We start from the raw sequence: 23514 nt of genomic DNA on the forward strand, positions 1-23514 counted from the left end.
TACGTCTCCCAGCATTCCCTTGTTCTTTCGAGATTCGATTACGTAATCAAGAAGTGGACAAAGCCAAACATCCGTGTGCGCGCTGGCGGCTCGAAATTAGTGCATGCAGCAGAAGGAAATTCAAAACGAACAAGGTATTTAAAATACAGCTGTTGTGTTTATATTGTTTTAGAATCGTAAAAGGTTGGAACGGTTTCACTGTATATATTGCACTGTTATTGCTAGCTATTTAATTATTTTTAAATAATGTGAGGTTCTAACTGTCTGGTACTCTTTTTTTTCTGGTCTCCCAATAAACGGGCCTTTCAGTAAATCATGACTAGATAACCCTGCAAGGAGAGGTCAGCTCAATAGACATTCTGTATAAATTCTAACATTACAGATAGGAGTGTAAATGGATAGGTGGAAGGTGATTTGCTGCTTATTTCTTACCTCAGAGAATCTTTGAAATATTTAGAAAAAGCTTTAGTAGAAACACGGCGTGTATATGTGGAATTATGTATGTCTGGAACGTGTCTGTTATCAAGCAATATAGCCTTTTATTCAAAAATCGATCTTTTGGGTTATTAAAAAAACAAAGTGCACGTTATAACAGATTTTAGGCGCTTGCGTGCGTTTCAGTGGGTGAACGTTGGCCCCTCGTTAACACGTAGTGTATACAGTAGTGTCCCTCGCTACAAGGTGTGAGCGGTTATTCTGGAGAAAAATTCAGTCATTTTACATGTACAGCATTGGACATGATCAGAGCAGATTCATGCTTGAACATCTCGGGGAAATAGCCTGCAGTCCTCTGGCACTTCTGACCCGACGTGCGATAAAAGACCTTTCTTTGAAAACAACGCGGAGCTCCGATCCAAATCGCAGACGGACAAATGCTCGGGAATGTAGCAATAGTCAGGCGCCAGAAGGTGTAAGATTAGAAGGTTAAATATTGATGTAACAAGAGAATGCTTGTAATGAGACAGTGACTAGGAGTATACTAAAAATACAGCCCTTGCCTGGAATGCTTATGGAAATGGAGCTGCTTTCCTGTAAGAGACTATCTGATGTGTCTGTATAGATTAGCAGGAAAAAACGATCCTGCTTAGTATGGGATGCAGGAGTTGGGTGTGGGAACTGACTCTGTACAGCCTATATTATCTAAGCCTTGTGGAAGGTCCTGTTTTTTGTCTGGGAGTTATGTGGGTGTTCTTCGAATCTTAAACCTCAGAAATTGACTTATTTCCTTTATTGCCTCAATTTGCACCTTCTGAGTTATTTTCTGCATCACCTTGAATATATTAGTTACTGTCATTGCCATCTATGTTATTTAAACGGCATTTACTCTAAATATCTCAAGGTGTTGCGTGACTCAATTTGCAGCCACTTACAGGTGATCAAAGCTGTTAACAGTGAAACTTTAAATCTGATAATTAATGTCTGGATTTAACCTGGAAAAAAGCTGTAATGCGCAGACAAATTTAGGTGCTTACCGCAACAGTTTTTTTTTGCAGTGCAGAACAATGTGGGGTTAATAGTCCCGTAAAAAAAAGACATGCAATTTCAGAGCACTTTGTACATCCTTAGAATCAACAGGATTCTAAAGCTTCACTTCAGATTGTAGACAAAGAGCACATAAACTGCAGGAGCGATAAAACAGCACCAGGGACTCAACTAAGCTACCACCTCTTCATCTCAGAAACTAAGCATTTAATCATGATGAATGATAGTAATCTATTGCATTTACTGACTGTGTTTCTTTACATATATGAGGAGACCCACTTTATCCAGCAGTGAAGTGCAGCCCCCAGAGGAGTAAGGAGCTGCTTCACCAGCTGGGTTCAGGGGGAACTCGACAGAGGTCAGATTTAGCAAGGCCAGAGTGGAATTTAGCCAGGACATCAGGTTTAACACCTCTACTTGAAAAACCGACATGGCATACATCAGGCAAAGCAGGTGGGATTTCGGGATTCCTGCTTAATATCCAGCATCTACTGCAACACTGTGCTCCTGAGCTCACCATACAATTGAATTGGACAATAGCATTGTACTGGACAGTCTGTTCCAGAGGGAAGGACACCAGTGGGTATAGTACTAGTCCCCCAACATTGTTTTAATAGCACACTAATAACAGATTTTACTTAGAGCTCTCCAAGCCTTACTTAGCTTCTGAGATTTGTCAAAATCAGGCAATCGATCTGGCACACAAGGTTAGGCTCGTTGAGTACTGACATGGGGTGATGGGGGTTAACCTGTATAATACACAATTTGTATTCCCTTACCTTGACAAGGGCATTGTTTTGATATTGTGAAGCATAGTACACCAGTTTGTCACCATTTCCACACTTTACCACTAAATTACAGTATACTAAATTTTTTGTGTAAAAATGTTCAAAATCAGCAATCAATCAGAATCAGTCAGCAAATAACATTTCAAATTGCAGAAGCCTATATCTTTCAATTTAATACACAGTAGCTACGGTAATTGTAATATGTATTTTTTGTGTGCTGGATGTAAGAGGTGTAGCTGTCTTCAGACAAGACCAAACTGTGAACATGTATAAAAAAAAGCTACACCTCTTACATCCAGTAAACTAAAAAATACATATTGCAATTACTGTAGTATTTTAAGGCTTTCATGTCAAAAAGTCAAGTGAACTTGAAGGCTGTGTCCACTGTTTTTCTGCCTTTAGCAAGTTGGATGCTGTCTCAGTGTACGTGTGAGATAGGAATGCCACTTCTTTTGTCGGCAAACAGCAGTTTTGTCATCTTTGCGCTTACAAAAATGTCATCGTGGACCAGTTTTGAATGTGTTAACTTTGGGGAATTATTTTCCATTTCCATAAAGTTTGCCTTCCCACGTGAGACGTTAAATATAAGTTACTGTATATTTGAAAGGAAGAACTGCATTTGTACCTGTACACACTCCTCTGACTATTCTAAAATATATTATAATAATAATGAATAATTAAAAATGAAATCATTCGGAAACTGTATAAAGCTAAATATAACATATGTTTTTCTCAGGAAGTTGTGGCGAGTTGTATATAGGCAGGAGGGAGAAAAAAAAACACAACGGCCGCATTAGTTCTGTTCCCCTTCTTTGACTTCTTGCCCTTTCAGATCTTTAAGTCCCTGTTTCTTTACAATACAGATGGGTGGAGGGGAGAATATGAATCTGCAGGATGGTCCCTCATTATTTCTGGGGACTGCTAACACTTGAAAGAGAAAGAAAAACGTATTACGCAAAGATGAAGAGCGCTGTCAGTGCGGGGCGGGGCCAGCGGATTTTCTCTCACATCATCTGTTCTGTGCAGCGCCGTGTACATTAATTTCTGGATCGATCTCTCCCCGTGAGTCAAAGAGACAAATGGTCGGACTGTCCTTAGTCAAGGGCCGCCGAGAGGAGCGAGGGTCTTGTCTGAAGACGGGTCACGTGTCAGGTGGTACCTTGTGCCTTCCACCCATTCTGTGATTTATTCTTCCGGCTCTGACATGGGGGGAAAAACGACGTCGCAGGAGTGAGAAACGGAGCTTGGGCGTTGGCCCCAGCTGCAAAACCAAACGTCTACTGAATTATTGGAGTATATTGCTATTATTGGAGAGGAAGTACCCTTTAAATTGGTTTTTATTATTTTCGTTCACTGTTTAATTTTATTTTGCAACAAGGCGTAGCCTAGGTACTCTTTTTGTGTAAAACGTCATTTTTATGGCATTTGTATGGCTGTGCTTGAACTTCACTTTTCCTGGTAGCATATCTTGGTGGTGGGGGCTCTAGCATATGATATTCAGTTGTTCGGGATGGGCAAGTAAAATAACTACTTAAAGGAGCATCGTCTAAGAGCTTTACAGTGGAGTCCGGTTCTGCCCAGTGGAGTGGAGTTCCAGTGCACATTGATGAATAACTGTAACCATTAAAACACTTGAAACACTGTTGTGCATTTCAGCCTTGTTTCTTCAAACAGAATCCATTTCTGCTTGTCGAGTTCACAGCAAATAAGCTAAAACTGATGAAGATGATCTCAGACAGCTTGAATTGTACACTTTTATTGGATAAACAACTAATAGGTCAAGATAATGTTGAATAAATCTTTTAAAGGCTATCAGAGTGGCAAAACTTGTCTTAGGGTTCTCAAGGCCTTGCTGTCTAGTTGTATTACAATGCAATTATAGGCTAATACAAGCTGTATGTTTCCGCAACCTCAGGTTTGGAATGGCACTATATGAATTAAAGAAAGTAGTAGTACGTGTTATTTTTTCCATTCCAAACATTTGCATTAAGGACCAAAACTACTGCACTCACAGTAGTTCACTCTCCTGCCTTAACTATCACTCTGTTCTGCCTTAACCAAAATGGGTTTCCTTTCTGGCAGTTTCTGTTGGCCAGCATGGTTGTTCTTTATGCCCGTAATATGTTTGGTGTTACTTTTCATCTGCATTCCCTGCATTAAACTTCAGTGATTCTGTGATTTTTATTGGTTTAATTCTCAGTGATTTTCTGAAAAGGCGAAGCTGGCTCAAGATTAAAGCTGGCTGTGGAAATTCATTTTTTTGTTTAATTTCAGGGTTATTGATCCCAGAGCTGTTTATTGCTGTATGACATCCATAATCACAACAACAGGCTGACAGTGGAGATAAATAAAAGGGAAGACGAGGGGGGGTTGAACTCAGTCCCATCACTCATCTCTCTGTATTAATTACTAGTTTTTCCTGACCTGATTGATCTCACTGCGACCAGCCATATATTTGCTACTGAACTTAAGAAAACTTTTTTTTAGCAAAGAAATTAAAAATATATCTAAATTGAAAAAATATATAAAGAACATATAATCTGTTTTGGTCATTTCAGTTAAAAGAGTGTTTCTTGCACATTACTGAACTGCATAAATGAGAAGGTTATGTAAGAAGCTGAATCTCTCTTAATAGAGTTGACTGAATTTGATGTAGAGGAACAAGTAAAAGGTTTATTCCGTGCTGAAAAGAGAAGAAAGTAAACAACATTTTGGCTGTGGAGCTCACACCCAAATAAGGCTCCACTGCTAAAGCGTTTTCCTTTCTTCTCTTTTCAGCATGGAATAAACCTTTACTTGATCCTTGCAGCCTATGCATGCTGACGCAGCTCCCCACTTGAACTGAATTAGATGTATGTCACTCTATATCGGTACTTGGGTGCTCTCTCTGTATGCTGGGCAAATAAATGCTAAAACTTTAGAATTTAAAGCGTAACAGTATAACCTAGCAACCTTCTGCTTTCACAGTGCTCTCAAACTCACAGAACAGTCAAGCAGACATGTTCATGCATATTGAAGAAATACCATACACCTGTTCCTCGGGTTACTTTGGATTTGGCCTTCTGTAGGTATATTTTCTTTATTGCTTTGAGAGCAGCAACCTCTCTTGACAGTGGTTATTTTATTGCTAAACCACTTCTGTCAAGATTTAATATCGGCAGTCTCACTTAGCACCTGCACTTACAGATATTCTCAGATATTCTGCAGGATGGACTGAAAAAAGCTGACATTACATTCAGTGTGATAAAAGTGGAAGCTGGTCCTCGCAGTGGCGTGTTGAGGGTCTTCACCGGGCGCTGGCGGTGCGTGTCGCGTGTCCAGTGCTGGAACGGGAGCGCGCCGCGGCCCCGCTCCCCTCGGCGAGGCGTTCGCCCAGAGCTGACTCTTGGCTGTTGCAGGCCGAGCCGCGGGAGCCGATGGAACAGGAGGGGGAGAGGAGGCCAGCGCGCTCCAGGAGGCCTGACATGGCGCTGTACGTCCCCAAGAGGCGGCAGGGAGAGGGGGAGCCCGCGAAGGAAGCCCACCCCAGCGAGGTGGCCAGCAGGCAGACTCGGGGCGAGGCAAGGGGCAGACTCCAGGACCCGGGCGAGGTGGGCAGGAGGTCCAGACAGTGTAAGGAGAAAGGGAAGAAGGGGAATGCACGAGCCAGAAGGGACCGGGAAGGAGGGAGCAAGGTGCCTGATGGGGGGGTAGCAGACGGAGATTCCAGTTTCAAGGATGGCATAGGGAAGCCAGAGAAGACGAGAGACGATGAACGGCTGGAGCCTGAAGAGAAGGAACAGGGCGATGCTGTGGAGAATGACCAATTTCAGGAGCTCTGCGATTCCCTAACGAGAATGGGAGACGGAGACCCTGCTGTAAGAGGACCTGGTGTCTTCCGCACAGATCTGGAAAACGTGACTGGTAGCCCTAGCTTAGCAACAGCCTGTCCTCCTAACCCACTTCCCACCAAAGGAGAGGCACAGCCCGAGGATGAGGAACTGGACAAAGGGGGGATCACGCAGGGCTCCGAGACTGCCTTGCAGAACATACAGTGGCCTGCTTCAGACAGGCCTGTCAGCCAGGCGCCAGAGATGGCAGTGAGAGGAGACGAGAACAAGGAAGATGCTGGTTCTCTCAGTCCAGGAGAGACAGCAGAGCAGGAAGAGGACAGCTGGGACGCCCTTTTCAATGATGATGGGGACTGCCTGGACCCTCACCTGCTAGAGGAGGTAACTGTCCTTCAGCAAGGAAAACTTAATTTTAAAAACTGGTAAAAAAAACAGTTATTAGTTTTACTTAAGTATCTATGGTGGTTATAGGGGTAATTCTCGGTATGGGACCTATAGTCTTTGTCATTAACAAAGGAGAACTGATGATGCTGTGATTCAGTGTCCTTTGAATAATATATTAAGGATTTTGCTTCTCACCTTTCACATTTTGAAGAAAATGACATTAATAAAACCCACACAGATTAGTGTTATAGAGTGAATAGGGGTGAATACTTTACTCTTCTATTCCTTTTCAAAGCACAATGCTGTAATGGCAAATGTTATTGTGGGTAGTGTAAGTAATGTGGTCCAGGAAGGTTAAAAGGGATTATAGGCAAGCTTCAGTTGGTCTGTTTATAGCCGCCTTCCCTAACAACAGTAAAGGTTTGTTTTCCTGGTCACTTTTTTTGCAGAAATTACTCTTCTCAAGGGCTATTTGTCTTGAGGGGAGATAATTCAGAAGGAAGATGTAGATGTCACTGTTCTGGGTCACTAGTTTGCACACGGAAGCAGTATTGCTGCAATAAAGTGCCATCTGTAGTCTTATTTTTTTCCTGACTGGTTTGCTCTCCAATTGTGGGCTTAATCGAACTGTGGATCCTTAGTTTAATATAATATTTTATATTTGCCCTGTCCTTTTAAAGAACTACACATTTTAAGGTAATTTTACTCAATTACCAGTTTCTATTATCAACTATTATAACGTAAGTCTTCTTGCTTCACGCTTTAAACAGAAGAATTACTATAATTGTAATATGCAGTACATATTGTAAGTGACTAATGTGGTTTTAAAATGTCCTTTGGGTAATGGAAATGAATTATAGCAGATAACTATACCCGTGTGGTTGGCACAGTTCTGTCAGACACTCCTGGCAAACCTATAAACAGGGTATGAAAAAGATGAAGTAGTCAATGTAAAGTTTTGGTACTAACACTCTCAGTTTCTGTTTAATATATCATGAATTTATTTTTTATTTTTTTAAATGCTCTTAAGCCCTCATTTTCATTTATCAGTCAAGCAGACATACCCTTTTCAACCAGCTGGATTGCTTCCAAAGGGAACATCCTGCGGAAAGCCACATTTCTGAAGGTTGTAAGTTTTCCCTGTATGTAAGTCATAATACAGTTTGCCTGAATTGTCCAGTTTCACCATATGCCTGAAGAGGGATCTGTATTCCATCTGAAACATAAAACTGGACTGTCATTAAAACATCAGATGAGAAAATATGGAAAAAGTGGTCAGGTGATCTCAGTCTAAATATAAGGAAATGAAACAATTATATGTGAATAATTCTTTATTTCAGTATTTCACAAAAATAGTTCAAGATGAAACAAGATCCCAGTCTATCCTGATTTGCATTTTATTTTTTGGGTTACCTTATGGCAGAATAATAATGACTTATTAGATTGCATTAAGACCTGTTATGCAGGCAAGGAAATGTTATTGCGTTAAAATATTCGAGAAGGCAAAAGGTAATGGAATAAATCAGTGACAAAATAATTGCTGTACATTTTTACAGCACTCTAGAAATGTTGATATTATTGGGGTAGAATAAAGATTTTTGACATAGTTCATGCCTTAATGGAAGAGGTAAGTTTATACAAGCTCTTTTATAATCACTACTGGCATTGGTTTCACTGTTTCTTATGGTTTTTATTAGTACAAATCGGAAACAGTATATGATTATCTCAAGAGAAAAGGGACTACAGTAGTGAAGATGGAAAAGAAACGATCGATAGAGGTTTCACTTTTCTATATGTAGTGGACGTAGTACCTTATTTTGAAATTTTCTAAACAATGCAAAGTCATTGGCCTTAATATTTTCTAGTTTTACTGTTGAATGAGGTCAGGGTATGTTTATGGCTATGATGGATGTTATTTTAATCTGTTTATTTAGCCGGTTGGAGAGGAACATTTTTAATAACGTAATTAGGTATTTAGTTAGCTGTGGCAATTTCTAAAACCACAGTGGTGGAGTGATTCTAATTTTTGTTTTTCACTGTGTAAGGAAATATGGAAATTTATTTTCAGCCCAGAAACACCCAGGCACTAATCCAATACAGTGGGTGAGTGCTGGCGCTGTCTATACTGAAGCAGTCTTTTGTATACTGCGTAGATTCTTAATACTCTTTTTAAACCTTGAAATACCTTCAGTACATACTGGCAGTAGTTTTTGAGACTAAACGTAAAAACAGAACTGAGAACAGGTGGTTTTCTATGTCATCGGCCAGTCACTTTTGTACAGTAAGACAGAAAAAGCTTAATTCTCCAGTTAGGTGTCATCCTGAAGTTTAATCGTTTTTTCCCCCCCACCCTGACTATTGAATATTTTTTCGGCTGTCCTTCCTTCACAGATCTCACAAAAACAAGGGAAAGTGAAGAAATCCATCCAGGAGCCACAATTCAATTATTACAGCGGGCCTGTGGAGCCGCAGCTGGACCTCAGCGAGGATGAGCTGTCTCATATTGTGGAGATCTATGACTTCCCTGCAGAGTTCAAGACGGAGGACCTGCTCCGGTCTTTCCACTCCTACCAGTGTGTACCGCACCCCGAGAGGGGGTCCGAAGCTTATAAAAAAAGACAGGGGAGACCCCATGTGAATTACACCACTTCAAACAGTGCTGCAAAATAAAAGCACATAGACTAAAAGTCAGGGGAGAAAGACCTGATAAAAGAGTGTGAGATGAGAGACTGATAGAGAGGCTAGAGGAGTAGGTTTTAATGTTGCCTGAGAGAATTTTAGAACTGCAGTTCTTTTACTGACAGAACTATCAACCTTTTTTTCCTCCAGAAAACCTTCGAAACGAGGAAAACGAGTGAGGGTGTGGGAGTGGAGATCAGACTATTTATCAGAGATTGTCATTTTAAAGTCAGTCATTATGGGGCCTTAGAATATAGGTAGCAGCCAATAGTAACCATTTAAACATTCAAGAACATGAACAAGATGGCTGTACCCTTTAATCAAAGGCCATACGAATTGATTTAAATCAAATACTGGTGACGAAAGCTAAAGCAGAGGATCATAAATTTAAAGGCCTTTGGCATTAGCTATGCATGTGCCAGTGTAAATGGGCTGTTGAGTAACATCAGAAGCTCACTAAATACCACTTACTTTGAATTATTTCCACTGTTATTCTTTGGCCTCCATCTCACTGTCATCTATGTGCCTCTTGTATATCTAAGGTCAGGCCTTGTCGGGGCAAGGCTCAGCCAACTCTAGTAAACATTCTTGTAATTGGAACATAAATGAACTCACTTTTACTACTTCTTTAAAGATGAGATCCTGCTTTTGGTTTTGCAGGATTGGAAGGGCAGTGAGGTCAGACCTGAGAGCAGGTCAAGTGAGTGGGTTGGAGCTGGTGCACAATGAGATTCATTTAGCAGCTAAGGGACAGAAAGACATTGCGCGATGTAGTGAAATCGAGTGTTGCAATTCATTTTACAGGCAGAAAGGCTTTGACATTCAGTGGGTGGATGACACTCATGCACTGGGACTCTTCTCCAGCCCAATAGCAGGTGAGCTTTCCCATTCTGCACCAGCTCTGTGGTGCTGTCTTAAGCTGGTCTGTGTGTTCCAGGCATCGTGCTGCTTTTTTAGACCAGTGCGTTGCAGTATTCATTTGAATTCAAACTGTAATGAAATGTATAGAAAGGTGGTTTTAAAAATGTTTGTCCTCTGAACCTGCAGGGAAGAAGCTCTCATTGTTGGTGTTCCGTTTATTTTAATTCATCGTCTTATTCTTCAGCAAAAGATGCCTTAAGGTCCAGACACCCCATGATGAAGGTTCGTCCTCTCTCCCAGGCTTCCTCAGCCTCAAAAGCAAAGGCCCGCGGATGTTCAGGTACTGTAGGCTGGAATATTCAAATGGGCTGACATCAGTTCCTTTCTTTAAAGTAGCTTGACTTTTGATAATGGTCTCAGTGCTCCAGTTCATCTAAATTATAGGCAGGAGACACCTGGTAATAGTAGTTGTGCTTCTCTTTTTGTGTCAAATCTTGCTGCTGCCGTGTTATAGAGCAAAGCTATATGCAGCCAAAGTCTTTGTCATGAGCACAACCTTTAAAGCAGAAGTGTTTTTAATCTGCCCTTGAAATCATATACCTATGATATGCCACCCTCACAATATTTTCATGCCAAGCTGCTTCCAATTATGTGATCCACTGGAGTGAAGCAGAGTATGTGTTTTCCACTTCCAAATTGTCGCCTGTATAATTTGTTTCCGATACTGTTATCTGCAGAAGAATACCTGCAAGCAAGGCAAAGCAGTGTCTCCAGGCACATTTCAATTAACTTTATGTTCAGTTTCATTTCTCTCATTTGCCAAAGCTTTCTGATCAGGTGTTTTGTTGTATTAGTCCAAGGGTGACTGCTTTATGCTGTGGAAGGATTGGCTGCTCTTTGTGTATCTTCTGTGCACAGGCTGTTAAACGTCAGCAGACTGTGTCTTTAATGGAATCTTTTCTCATCTGAATCGCCTCCATCGCTTTTCTTGCAGTCTTGTAGCCCCGAGAATCTTCATTACAATGAGTGGCGTTTGTGCTTGTCTGTTCCTTCTCCCAGACTCCCTCCTGCCCGCGAAGGAGCGTCCCCAGACCAGCGCAGCCCTGGCCCGCAGGCTGGTGATAGGGGCACTGGGTGTGAGGAGCCCTCAGAGCAGAGAGGAGAGAGAAGCAGAGAAGAGGAAACTGCAAGAAGCTCGTGGTGAGGACTCACTCAAGGGATTCTCCTTCCTTCCCTCCTCTACTGCTAATCAGCCCCGTTAGCGTTCTTCCACAATTCCTTCCTTGGTTAAAATGTCAGGGTTCTCTAGGAGTAGATGTGCTAGATTCAATTCAACTTTAATTCAATTCAACTTTATTGTCATTAAACTTACACAGGTGCATAGTATAATGAAAAGTGTTTCTTATTAGTCACTCAGGTGCAGTGTATAAATAGGACAGAAGATAAGACAATAGACAGTAACACAATAGCAATAACAGTAACATGTAATAAAATAACATAAATAACATGTAATCAAGTAATGTGCCAACAAACTGCTTACAAATGAGAGAAAACTTTCTTAGGTTCTTATTTATGTTCTTTTAAGTCTTCTTCTCCTCCTCCCTTTGCTCCTCTTCTGTTTTTCAAAGTTCAGTATCTGACAGCACAGATCTGCTGAATATATTTTTAACCAGTCAGGCCAGATTAGCTGAATTGCCCTCTCTTTTCCAGCATGTGTGTTTTTATATTCATGTTGACATGATGTCTTGATTCGGATGCAGTAACGTCTTTCAGTGGAAACCACTAGATGGAGACATATTTCATGTAATACATACAACGACTTGGTTTGGAAGAAACTCTTAAGAAACGCACATTTGTTTGCAGCTTGTGGAGGAAGTGGATGTAGGCAACATCCTAAGTCATTCTAGCACTACAAGGTTTTGTATTTTAAAATATCTGAGCAAGCCGACAAGGTCTTAAAGATTTAAAGATTTTATAAGAGGAACGAACAAGTGTTATTAAACTCATAACAGTAAAAAAGCCTGTAGTTTAGCAGAGATTTATAAAATGAAACACTACAACATGCAACATAAGCTAAATAGGAGCTTTTCAAGACTGTATTTACGTAAAAGCTTTTATAATCTTTACAGCACATATACAGTTTTTTGGGTAATATTGTCAGGATCTCTAATCCTAACCATGAAACAAAGTGTAATGCAGTGATATTAATTTTAACTATATTGTTAGGTTTCCCTAGATACTGTGAATTACTACAGGGTCTAATTTAACTGTAAATCAACTATGAATATGCTAATAAATCAAGTCCTTTTCTCCACCCTAGTCTCTGGGATACTTATAAGATTTAGCAGAAAAATCCAACAGGTTTACTTAAATGTCAGCCTGTGTTGTCTCGAAGGTATTAAAAGCTCACATGCCCTTTGTCTGTACAGAATTGCTGCAATCTCCTCGTGTTTCACAGGCACTGAAATCACCAGCAAACCGTAAAGGAAAGAAGGGAGAACTGTGTGCACACAAGGGTCGGCCTGATGGCTTGTGGTTGAACAGTAGGCGCACTGTTGTAAATAACAACATGTCATCCTGCTGAGGCAGAGGTGAATAAACACCGGTGTGGCAGAGAAACGCATTAGAGAGCAACCCCCTGGACTCAGCTAGTCCTCCCTTAGAAAGGGGTCCTTCCTGTCCCCTTTCCACCAGGCTTCTTACGCTTTATTTTAGCAGCAGAAGAGCTCATTTGAAAAAGATCTAGCTGTTGATTTTTTCCCCATTGATTTCCAGAAAGAAATATTCTGTTCTCTACTGCATTATGATGATGCATAAATCACTGTCACCAGGAAGAAAAATCCTGTGATCAGCAGAATTGCCTGCTTTCATTTTAAAGAGAATGTAGTCTTATAAACTCTCTATAGAAACAATTAAACTTTGAAAAATGTTAGTAGTAAGTCTGATCATCTATTAAGGGAATTTCTGTTGTTTGCACCAATTGTACCAGAACTATAAATTTATAATTATGACAGGCATGTCCAATTCTGGTCGTTCAGGGTGGCTGGGTTTGGATGTTTTCACTCTTATCTCATCTGTCAACTTCTTTTTGCTTTTTAGATATTAATCTTTGTTTAATTAGACAAGATTAACAGATTTAACCAATTCTTAAATTGTGTCGTAAGTAAAATTATAAACGCTGCTGGCCTGCAGCCCTCCAGTATCAGGATTAAAAACAATATTTCTAAAATGTATTCTGGTTTGAGTGAAGCAGTTGCGTGATGCTTCTGTCTTGACCGGGAAATCTTAATGATGGAAGCATAAGTCTCCAGGGTTGTTTTTTTACTTTTGAACAAATGAAACAAGTTATGAAAACAGCTTGCAAAACAATTATTTTAATGCATGTTTGAAAATGATATAAATACCATGAATACAGATAACATAACTGATGTTTAATGGAAACAGTTGGGTTTTTCAATAGTAACCTAGTGTGCACGTGTAGTGTTACTGGAAAGAAAACTGTCAAAATTAGTTGAAGGATCCATATAAATATTGATTTAAAAAAGTATGATCCGAGGCCTTTCAAGTTGCTTAACCAGGCCAGTCGCTTTAACGTTGATTTAATGTTGATTTCTGCGACAGTGGGTTTGATCCTGGGTTATTATTTTTACATTTTCATTTTTCCTTTCAGAACAAAAGCGCTTGGCAGCAAAACAACGTGAGGATGCTTGGGAGGGAAAATGATAAGCCTGACAGTGAAGAATGAGCTGTTAGTGGGATGTGTCGTTTCTTCTCGAGGGTGTGAATGGCAGAATGTGTTCATTACCGAACGGTGAAGTCTCAGGTCTCTGCCTTCTGATAAATACATACCCCAGAGCTGTCCAGTCAGACCACACCGTGACACCCAGCTCTGTCCGTCTTGGTGTGTAAGTCCCTTGCCATCTTTTGCTCTGTCTCAGCTCCAGCAGTAAATCCCTTTTCTCTGTGAGCCTTCTGTGGGTTCTGAAAACTATACAATTACTAAGGATTCTGCTAGACTCACAGCAGATTATTCTGTGGAGAGCTGGCAAGCTCCTCTTATGTGTTGCTAAATTCCTTTCTGTTTTACAGTTTACAGTTAACTGACAGAATTTTACCCTTTTCTGGTCTTAATAGGCATTCCAAGGAATGAACCACCTATTGTACCTTTATGTGTTCAACCATAAGTGTGTGCTCTTCAATACTCTGACATCCTGTGCTTGAAACCTGCTAATGCTGAACATCAAGATGTGTCTAGATGCATCAGTCTTCATGGGTGCTTGACATCAGTGCAGAACTTGCCACACAATCCCTGCCAGTTGACACAAAGCAGTTGTTACTTAGAGCTGCAGTCATTTTGGTGTTCATGCTGTATCTGTACAAAAGACTTTGCACTTATATCATGATCTGTTCTGTAGTGTCTTGCAGGTACTCACCTTTCTTCAGCTTGGCACCTTGTGAATCCTTCTATACAGCCCCAGAGTAGAGAGCATCAGGGTGCAAAGGTTTCAATCCTGTACAGTGAGAAATTTCCCCATCCCATCCCATAACAGTATTTGTATTTCCAATCCTGTCTCATCCTGTACATCCATTACAGGATGTAATGCTATTTTTAAAGAAATCACATTTCTTTCCGTCTCATGACATACCGAGAACACTATTTGGAGGTACAGTAGTATTAGATTCAAAAGTTAGGTTTCTAGTTTATACAAGCTGCAAATACCTTGTGTAAACACATTCTTAGCCTGTTTTGACAAATGTTTCTGTGCAGAATCATCTTAAAATAAGTTGCATCCACAAAACCTCAGTTCAAACCCTGTTATTCAACATATATTTATTTCAGTGTAGTGTCTCTGTTGTAAACTTAAATCACCTCCCTTTAAAGAAGCACTGCTCTCAATTTTTCAAGAATGAGATCATTTAAGAATGTACATTTAATGATACTCAAAATTATATATTTTCAAAATGTTAGAATTTTATATGTATTCTAAGATATAAAACATAAAATTACCTTTAATACTTGTTTCTTAAAGCCTGTTCTCAATCAGGGGATAATTCTGCTGACTGTAGCTCACCTGTACTTTGACCCAGTGCCAGTCAGCCAGAAGTCTCAGGCATACATTTCTAGCACATTTTGAAATATTTAGGGCTGATTTGAGGTTGTTTGATTTTCAAGTGAATAATTTGAAAATACGGCCATATATTTTGCTATCCGAAGATGTGCAGCACATTTTTCTTAAGGCCATTCGTCCTTGTCACAGTTTTCAATTTAAATTTGGTTTAGCATGTGTTGCATGCAGTGCACTCCCATTTCCTGAATCTACTGATAGCTGCCTAAATGTTTCCAATACCCCACAATGCCACTTGACTGTCACTTTTCATTGGGTTAAGCTTTTCTTATCTCTGGTCACACCCACCTTTTACAATTTGAAGTTATGTTCTGAAACCATTACCCTTTGAATTACCACAAAACACCTGGCATTATTTTATTGATTAAATCTCTTTTACTTGGTTAAAAATGATGACACAGAATATTGATTGGCGTAAAGAAAAAACATTTGCAGACTGACTGTTCATTACTAATAGTATGCATGTCCTTTCTGTATCATTCCATCATGGAAGGATGTGTCCCATTCTTGCCTGTCCCAAGAATTAATCTTTTTTTTCTTTTCCATTCCTACAGTATGTATATCATGCTTGTACTGTGGCTATCTCATGCTAATGTTGCCCTCTACCCTAGTGCCTTCCTGAATAGATCCCTCGTTTGGCCTATCTTCAGCTTTCTGTCATCCCAGTGTCACATACAGACCACATCAGAGTTGTGTATTCACTCTATGGTGTGTGCCGACTGCTCCTGCTTCTGTGGTGGTCCCAAGAGTTCAGATGACAGCAGTAGGTTGCCACACATCAGCTCAATGTGGGCTCATATCTCTAAAAAACACAGGTTGCCTTCACCCATTTCTCTGCTCTCATTGGGCTTATTGGTGTATTCCTCCTGTGCATCTCCAGGTACACCCAAGAAGCAGCATAGACTCAGTGCCAACCACCCCCCAGCCTCACTTGCAGTAGGTCTGTGGCACAGCTCTGCACCCAGTCACCTCCCTATCACCTTCCAATGGTAATGAAGGAGCACTATTTCATATCCATGTCCCTTCTGCAGCAACACTGAGACCTAGTTTGGCCTACCAGGCGGAAGCTGCCCAGGCAGAGTGCCAATTGGACACCTTTAGCATATGTGCGCCGCAGAAGGCAGAGACAAGGCCCTTACCCTTCAGTAAATGCTACATGCACTTCCCCAATGACTAACGCTTCTGCCATTGGGAATTGAATTTGGAAACGTTTTTATTTCACCAGACATATGAATGTCCAAAGAAACTTGATTTCCCGTTTTGTGCTGTGGCGTTGCAAAAGACACTTTCAAAAACATATGTTAACGACGTTCAGGTGTGTCTTTTAGGAAGATGGCAAGTATATGCCAAGGCCCTGCACTGTGAACAACTGTGACCTGGATAAACTGAACACCCAATGCCACTCTTAAGATATAGATGAGCTTTTGTAGAGTTGTGGTCTTTTTTTGGCCAGATTCTTTTCATGCAACAACAGTGGCAGTTTTAATATTGTTTTGTATGGTAATTTTATATTTGTATGTGTATATGTAGTTTTAACTGTGTAACTGGGTATTTGAAGTGTCCTCTTTTTAAAATGTTTCAGCTGTAAATGACTATTGATATTGTTAGTCAAAAGGACTATTGTTATGCATTATAATACCTGTAAATTTTAATAAAATTGTGAATTAAATCTTAGCACAGCCCATTAAAAATGTGCAGCCTTCCTCTTAACTAAGATACTGTGGATCTGCAATTGCTTTTGGATTTCTGGAACTTGGTGAACAGATTCAAGAGTTGTGTTTTTTACCTTCTGTACTTAAATTTGGCACTCTTACTTAAAACCCATTAAATATTTTTTTATTCCTTTGTAATCACCTGCTTCGAAATTCTTAATGTGAGTTCTGCTGATAATCTTGCTATTTTTCCTTGCCAAAATCTAACCAGGAACATTTTTAGTAAAGGCCATGAGTGATCTCCAAAACAAACAGTTTTGCTTACACACATGGTAAAGAGTACCATTAACTCACAAACCCATAATATAACAGCTTACTGTTGATGTGTCAAGCTCTTAATTGAAATGACAATTTCATTATTGAAATTGTCAAGGCGCTGCTGTAATTCAGTGTGTGTTTAGCACTGCTTTGTCTTTTGACTTACATGCTTCTTTTCAATGAATCAGTCACAGTTTATCATGAGATGGTGTCCACTGCTTGGTGCTGACACCAGTTATGCGTCAGTTGTCCTTGGTGTGGTGAACTGCGGGTTACTGCATGCCCCACGGCAGAGGGTGAACATTTAGGGACAAATGGCAGCTCTGTGCTATGCAGTGAGAAGTGCGATCCAGTCTGGGAGTTGGCACAGAGCTGTCATTCACAACTGCTCATAACCTCACACAGTGGCCATTGTGGGAACTTGGTCTCCAGAGAGGTGGGGGTGTGGAATGATCTGGCCTCCAAATAAACACGTGTCCACAAGCAGGATGTAGTCCTCCTGGGATAAAAAGGAAACAGGGTGACTGGTTGTTTTCTGACGCGTACATAGTTACATTCTGATGTTAGTTAAAAAGCCGTGAAGTTTGAAAAATGCAGCTAGGTATTTAGTGAGTCAGGTGTCTGACTTTTAAGTGTGCTTTCTTGTTGTTTTTCTTAGTTTTTTCAAAGTTATTTTTCTTTTTATAGAAGGAAAAAAAAACGTTTTCTCAGGAAAGCCACAAATGAAAAGACCTTTTTTGAGACAGAAGGTGAACGCGGAGGGTCATTTCAAAGGGATATAGCATTCCAGATAGGCATCAAATTATTAGCCAAAAGATCTAAAATTTCGAATTAATAAGTCTCTCAAGTCTGTCCAAAGTTGTCTTTGAGATCTGTTTGAATTAGTTCTGGGTGTTTCCATAGTCTGACTTTGGCTTTAGAATTTGGTGTTTGTCTCACACCGTAGACACATATCCACATCTTAACTTGAGATTTGCTTGAGATATCAATACTTCACAGAAAGTTGTCATAAGATATTTTAGGCTTTAATATATGTTTCATCTCTTTTTTTTTCCCCATACATCTAATTTAGAACTTCTGTTTCTTTGTTGTTGCTTAAAGATTGCAAAGATTTAGCACTTGACTGGAAACTGGTTCAGGAAATTGTTTCCTGTAATAAAACCTAGTATTTCTTCTTGATTTTTATTTTCAAAAATTCTGTGGTGTTTAAGATGATTAAAGCTCAAGGAACTAGTGGTTTATTTGTGCTGTTATATTGCAAAACATACTGAATGTTTATGTTGGTAGCAGTTGAGGTTAGATTAGAGTTTAACATGTAAAATAGTAAAAGGCCTTTAGACTCCAGTATGTATATTGGCTTTACCTACATTTTAAATTCCTTAAAATCCACATACACAAGTGATTGAGATATGCCCTGCACATAATGGTAAAAAGTTTATTAATTATTGAATATGACTGCAGATATTTGTATATCTTTTTTTAAATATAGAATGGAACTTGTTTATATATTTTGACTCTGGTTTTCAGGAATACAGAATGATAAGAAATTTGCAGTAAAAGATATCCATGGGACCAGCCAATGGTTCTTTTTTTGCAAAGTAACAGCTATTTATTATAAAACCAAAAGAGGACATAAAAAACTAGGGCCAATCCAGTTGCAACATATTAGTTTAATCATGGTCAAGTGAAATATCTGTGAGATTAGTACCACTTCTGAGATAGTGCTTAGTTGGTGAACATGTCTGGCTTTTGTGGCCATGTATAGTTCTCATGTGACAGAACATAATCAAGCTTTTTCTGAAGATCTGGCACTGTACTCATCAACATAGAAATGCTGATTGCATAGGACTGATGTAAAACTGTCAGAACAACCCTTTGTAAGTGAAGATTACATATTTCTGTTGTTTTTATTTTACCCATATTTTTCATGGTTATCTGGTTTCATTTCTGCAAAGATTCTGTAATAGGGACCACTTCTGGTTCTCAGACAACTTTGAAGTAGAGAGGAAATCACGTGAGGAAGAGTATCTGTTTTGCAATCCCATGACTGGTTGTGTGAGGTTTGGTACCCGTCTTTACACGTCCTGGCAAACAGCTTTGAGAGATTTTTACATAAGGTGTGTGCGTCCGAGAAAAGTGGCCAAATAATTTGAACAAACAATATGACATTTTTAGAACATTTAACTTGGTTATGTGGAATCTAAGCAGGGACATCCACACAATGCATAAATGGGACAATAATGAAACAAAACGTGGGTGCTAGCTACTTCTTTGCATCCAAAGCATCTGTACAAACAATAAAATAGCATAAATTAAAGTGACCCCAAACCTGTATGAAAAATGTGTTCTTTAGCCCTTGTGATTTCCTTTTGAAAGATTGAATACTTCTTGTTCAAGACCTAGTCCTCTTTAGGGATCAGTTGTGTAAAACTTCCTCTTTTCATCATTGTCACCTTGTAACAGATCTTGTTGTTTATCCACTTCATAATATTTCCCCTGGGGAACAATGAAGCTTGAATTTTTCCCCTCCAGTGCAAAACTTTGACATGGACTTGTATCTCATTCCTATTTTAAGACAAACGTCTTAGTTTTTAATGATGTACAGTATATTTAATCATTTGTATGGCTTTATTAAGCAATAACTTAACTAATTCATCTTCTCTGGATTAAATAAATTGAAACCTTTGGTTGTTGTTGATAATGAAGTGTTTATTTTCTGTGCTTCAACAGTGTTTTCAACAAGAGTTTTTACATTGTCCAGGGGAAATAACATTCATTTTCATTACATATTGTTATCAATGATTTTCTTTCAACTGGAAATATCCAGTCCTATGTGTTATAAATGGAGGACAAAACTTTATTAATGTGCTCCAAATTAATACTATATTTGTTTAGCTTTTTAGGATACCAACAGAACACAGTGAAATGTTAAAACACATAAGACTGACCTCAGTGATTTCTGTCCACCTATGTGTAATAGGTGTACTGTAGGTGTTTCAGCTCCTGCACCTTCTCCCTTAAAAACTACCTTTTTTTAGAAAATTGTCCTTGGTTTTCTCACTTGAATATGTCGTGATACATTGTACCAGAATAAGAATGTTTATTGAAAACATATATCACCACCAAAACCTCCCACTGGGATGTTGTATCATATTCATCTGAAAGACAAAGAAAGACAAAGATCTTATACCGCCTACCAAGTAGCAGGGGAATTCTACAGTACAGTATATTTGAAAGCAGCTTTAATACCCATGCAGATGCCAGCTCGCACCCCTATATTTGTACGGCAACCAGCCGTGTCCAAATCATCCACTGGGGCTGTCCATACCCGATATGAGCGAGCGATTATCAGTCCCCCCTTCCACTCATTCATGAGGTAAACGCCTGTTAACTGTGCTGATCTGCTCTGTGTTAAAGTGCTGGCAGAGCCATTGGGTTTCCGCTGCCTCATCCTCCCTCTTTCTTGCTGTGCTGGTGTTCTCTTTCTCTTTGCTCGCTCTTTACCGTTCTGTGTACCGACCTCTAAGTTTTCCTGACTGTGATTCTGGATTCCCCTGGCTTTTCGCCTCATTTCTCCCCAGCTTTAAACCTTGCTATTTTTAGTACAATATTTGGAGCTTTCCTACACCACATGAACCGTCTTCTCTGCCATCAGCTCCTGTCTTTCCATCTTTGAGCCCAGCAGGTGGATTCACCCCAGCACTCAGGCTGCTGTGTCCTTGAAGTTGTCCTGTGTCGTTAGAGCAGCATGTTGAGTAGGCCATCCCATGGCCGGCAGAGGAATCCTACTCTGTTGGTCCCCTGAGCAACCCCACCTGCTCCAGGGGCGCCGTATAAATGGCTGAACCTGCGCTCTGACCCCGAGCTTCTCTCTCCCCGTCTGTGTGCCTGTGTCTCTCATGGAGAGCAAGCTAGGGTATGAGAAAAGACAAATTCCTAATGCAAGTAATTCTATATGGCTAATAAAGTGATCTTATCTTTTATCTTAGGTAGGTTAGGTCCCCTTTTCAGGCCATAAAGGCCCATGGGGGAATGGGAGGCATGGGCCACCATTTTTCCTCAACCATCTGACACTGGAGGTGGAGGCGATGTGGTCAGGCATCACGCTCCGGCCGGCCTATTACCCAGAAGGATTAACCCCAGTATCATTTGGAAAGCAGGCTGAGTAGTACTGTATGTTCATCAAATATTATTTAAGAAACAAAAACTGTTAATGTTAAGAAACCGTGACTTCCTTCTCTTATCACTTACAATCATTTCTGTAGTAGCTCTGGAGTGCAATAAAATCCGAAGGCCTCTGGGGATAACTGCATCATCAGTAGGAACTACATTTTTTATTCAGTGAAACTTCTCAAAGCCCGCAGTTTCCTTCTCTCTTTTCTTCTGTTCTAGAACAGCCTCACAAAGGGTGTGGTTGCAGTGTTCAGAGACGGTTCAGCAGTGACAACGTCCCTTGCCTGAACTATGTTTGAGTTAAGAGGCATCAGTTATTAAAGACATTAGGAGACGTGCCAAAATGGCAATTTAAAAGCACGAGGTCCTATATTTGTCCTTCAGATAATACGTTAAATTACCCTGATTACTTGCTGTTATTAAAGATCATCTGGCACTGTTATTAGAGTAGGCGTATTAGCCCTAGTGTCCAGGCTATATTCTGCTCTGGGCTCATACAATCTGATCTTCCTAAAGTTCCTTCTTCAGTTGCTCAGGCAATTTTCACATTGACTCCTGATCTGCTGTGTGTCACTTGGGTTGTATGGCAATTCAGTGGATACACAGTTATGGATGAAGTGGGTCCCCTTCTGTATGTGAATCGTTCTGGGATTATATAATACAAGTGAAATCGGCTGTTATTCCTGGTCAATAGAATAGTTAAATCCAGTATCCCGAGATGTATATCATGCTGTATTTTTTTTTATTTTATTTATTTTATATTTGACTGATGCCAAACCAAAGCTGTTTTATCCAAAACAACTTTCATTTGGACCTATTTACAGTCTATAGCTGGGTATTTATTCCAGTGGAACTACCTTGCTCAAATGTACAACAAGCGGTTTCTAACCTGGAATTTGAACCTACAACCTTCCAGTGACAAGTCCAGGACAATTACCACTCTTCACACTGCTGCCCAACTGGGATTGTGTAGTAAAGGCATGATTATAGTGTTATTTTGTTTGTTCATTTTGTTGCTGTTATACATAAACAAGGATTTATATTTTACTGATCGTTTAGATGAGTATATATAAACTTAAAAAACAGAAACATTATTGTATAAATTATAGAGATGGTGTTTTTTTAGGTAAAACATGTTCTGTTTAAAACAAGTTTGTGGTATGCCTACAGTCCACAGCTAGACTTCAAATGGCCATAAAAACTGTTTTCTGTTTTTGGAAGCAGTATTTTGATGTCCTTGTGTCCAGACTCAATTACTGAACCCAACCTTGAAAACTCCTGGCTGAAGAATGGCCACCATATCCACATCTACAGCCCATTTTAACATAAATAAAGGGCTTTTATATGCTTTCCAGGCAGTTGTGCAATTGAGCTTTTTACAACCAGGCTGTTTAATGAAAAAATGTATAAAACAGTGATTTTGTTTTTACAAGAAAGAACATTTATATAGCTGAGGCTGTGCCAGTCCGGCCTACAGGTTATTTTAAAGACTCAGCAATGATCCTGCTGTTAAGGCTGAAAAGATACCCACTTGTTTAGCCTTTTTCTGTTACAAGATTTTGTTTTTAGAAAACTAAGTCTCGAGTGTTTCGTAATGTCATAGATATGTTTTTAGCCCTGCTCAGAAGTTTTATATTGGTGATTCTTTGTCCTACCTGGGGGCATAAATTCTCAGTTTTACTGTGGTCAGATAGGGCTTCCGTTCAGAAAGACAAGCTTGAGCTGCACTTTCCTTTTTTTAAGTGGATGATGGCACTTGTTTTTTCTTAACCCTATATCTAATCTCTGTTAACAAGGCTGAATGATTTTCAACTGCAAAGTGTGTCAGTTTCAATGGGTAATAATACATCAGCACACCTGAAGAAGGCTCCACGGCCGAAACATGTTTTTTCTCTCTTCTCTTTTTTTCAGCATGGAATAAACCTATTACTTGTTCCATAATACATCAAAAGTAATGTTATGGAACCATAGCTGTGATCATCTGAACATGAACAGGAAAAATGACACTGAAGTATTTCTTACTAGTAAAACAAGAGAAAGGTAACTGCAAAATGCACATTTAACAATATTTTAGAATATTTTTTTTCAATGTTTTTTTTTCCAGAATTTGACAGTAATGTTGAGTACATTAATCTATTTGAGATCTTAAATATAATAGCAGTTATTAACTCTATAAAAACTCTAGGAAACCTGTTTTTTAAAAATATATATATACTCTCAT

The 23514-nt window shown here is 39.6% G+C and overlaps 1 protein-coding gene across 1 annotated transcript; it reads left to right on the forward strand.

The window, feature by feature from the left end:
* The first annotated feature begins 62 nt into the window (after positions 1 to 62).
* r3hcc1l (R3H domain and coiled-coil containing 1-like) lies at positions 63 to 18353 on the forward strand. The gene is made up of 7 exons (XM_006630557.3): positions 63 to 134; positions 5669 to 6481; positions 8876 to 9057; positions 9968 to 10038; positions 10269 to 10364; positions 11084 to 11224; positions 13695 to 18353. The coding sequence occupies exons 2-7, from the start codon at positions 5687 to 5689 to the stop codon at positions 13745 to 13747; spliced, it is 1338 nt and encodes a 445-aa protein (XP_006630620.2). The 5' UTR covers positions 63 to 134; positions 5669 to 5686; the 3' UTR covers positions 13748 to 18353.
* Positions 18354 to 23514: the final 5161 nt, after the last annotated feature.

The sequence above is a fragment of the Lepisosteus oculatus genome, chromosome 4 (assembly GCF_040954835.1).
Source record: "Lepisosteus oculatus isolate fLepOcu1 chromosome 4, fLepOcu1.hap2, whole genome shotgun sequence".
Classification (NCBI taxonomy): Eukaryota; Metazoa; Chordata; class Actinopteri; order Semionotiformes; family Lepisosteidae; genus Lepisosteus; species Lepisosteus oculatus.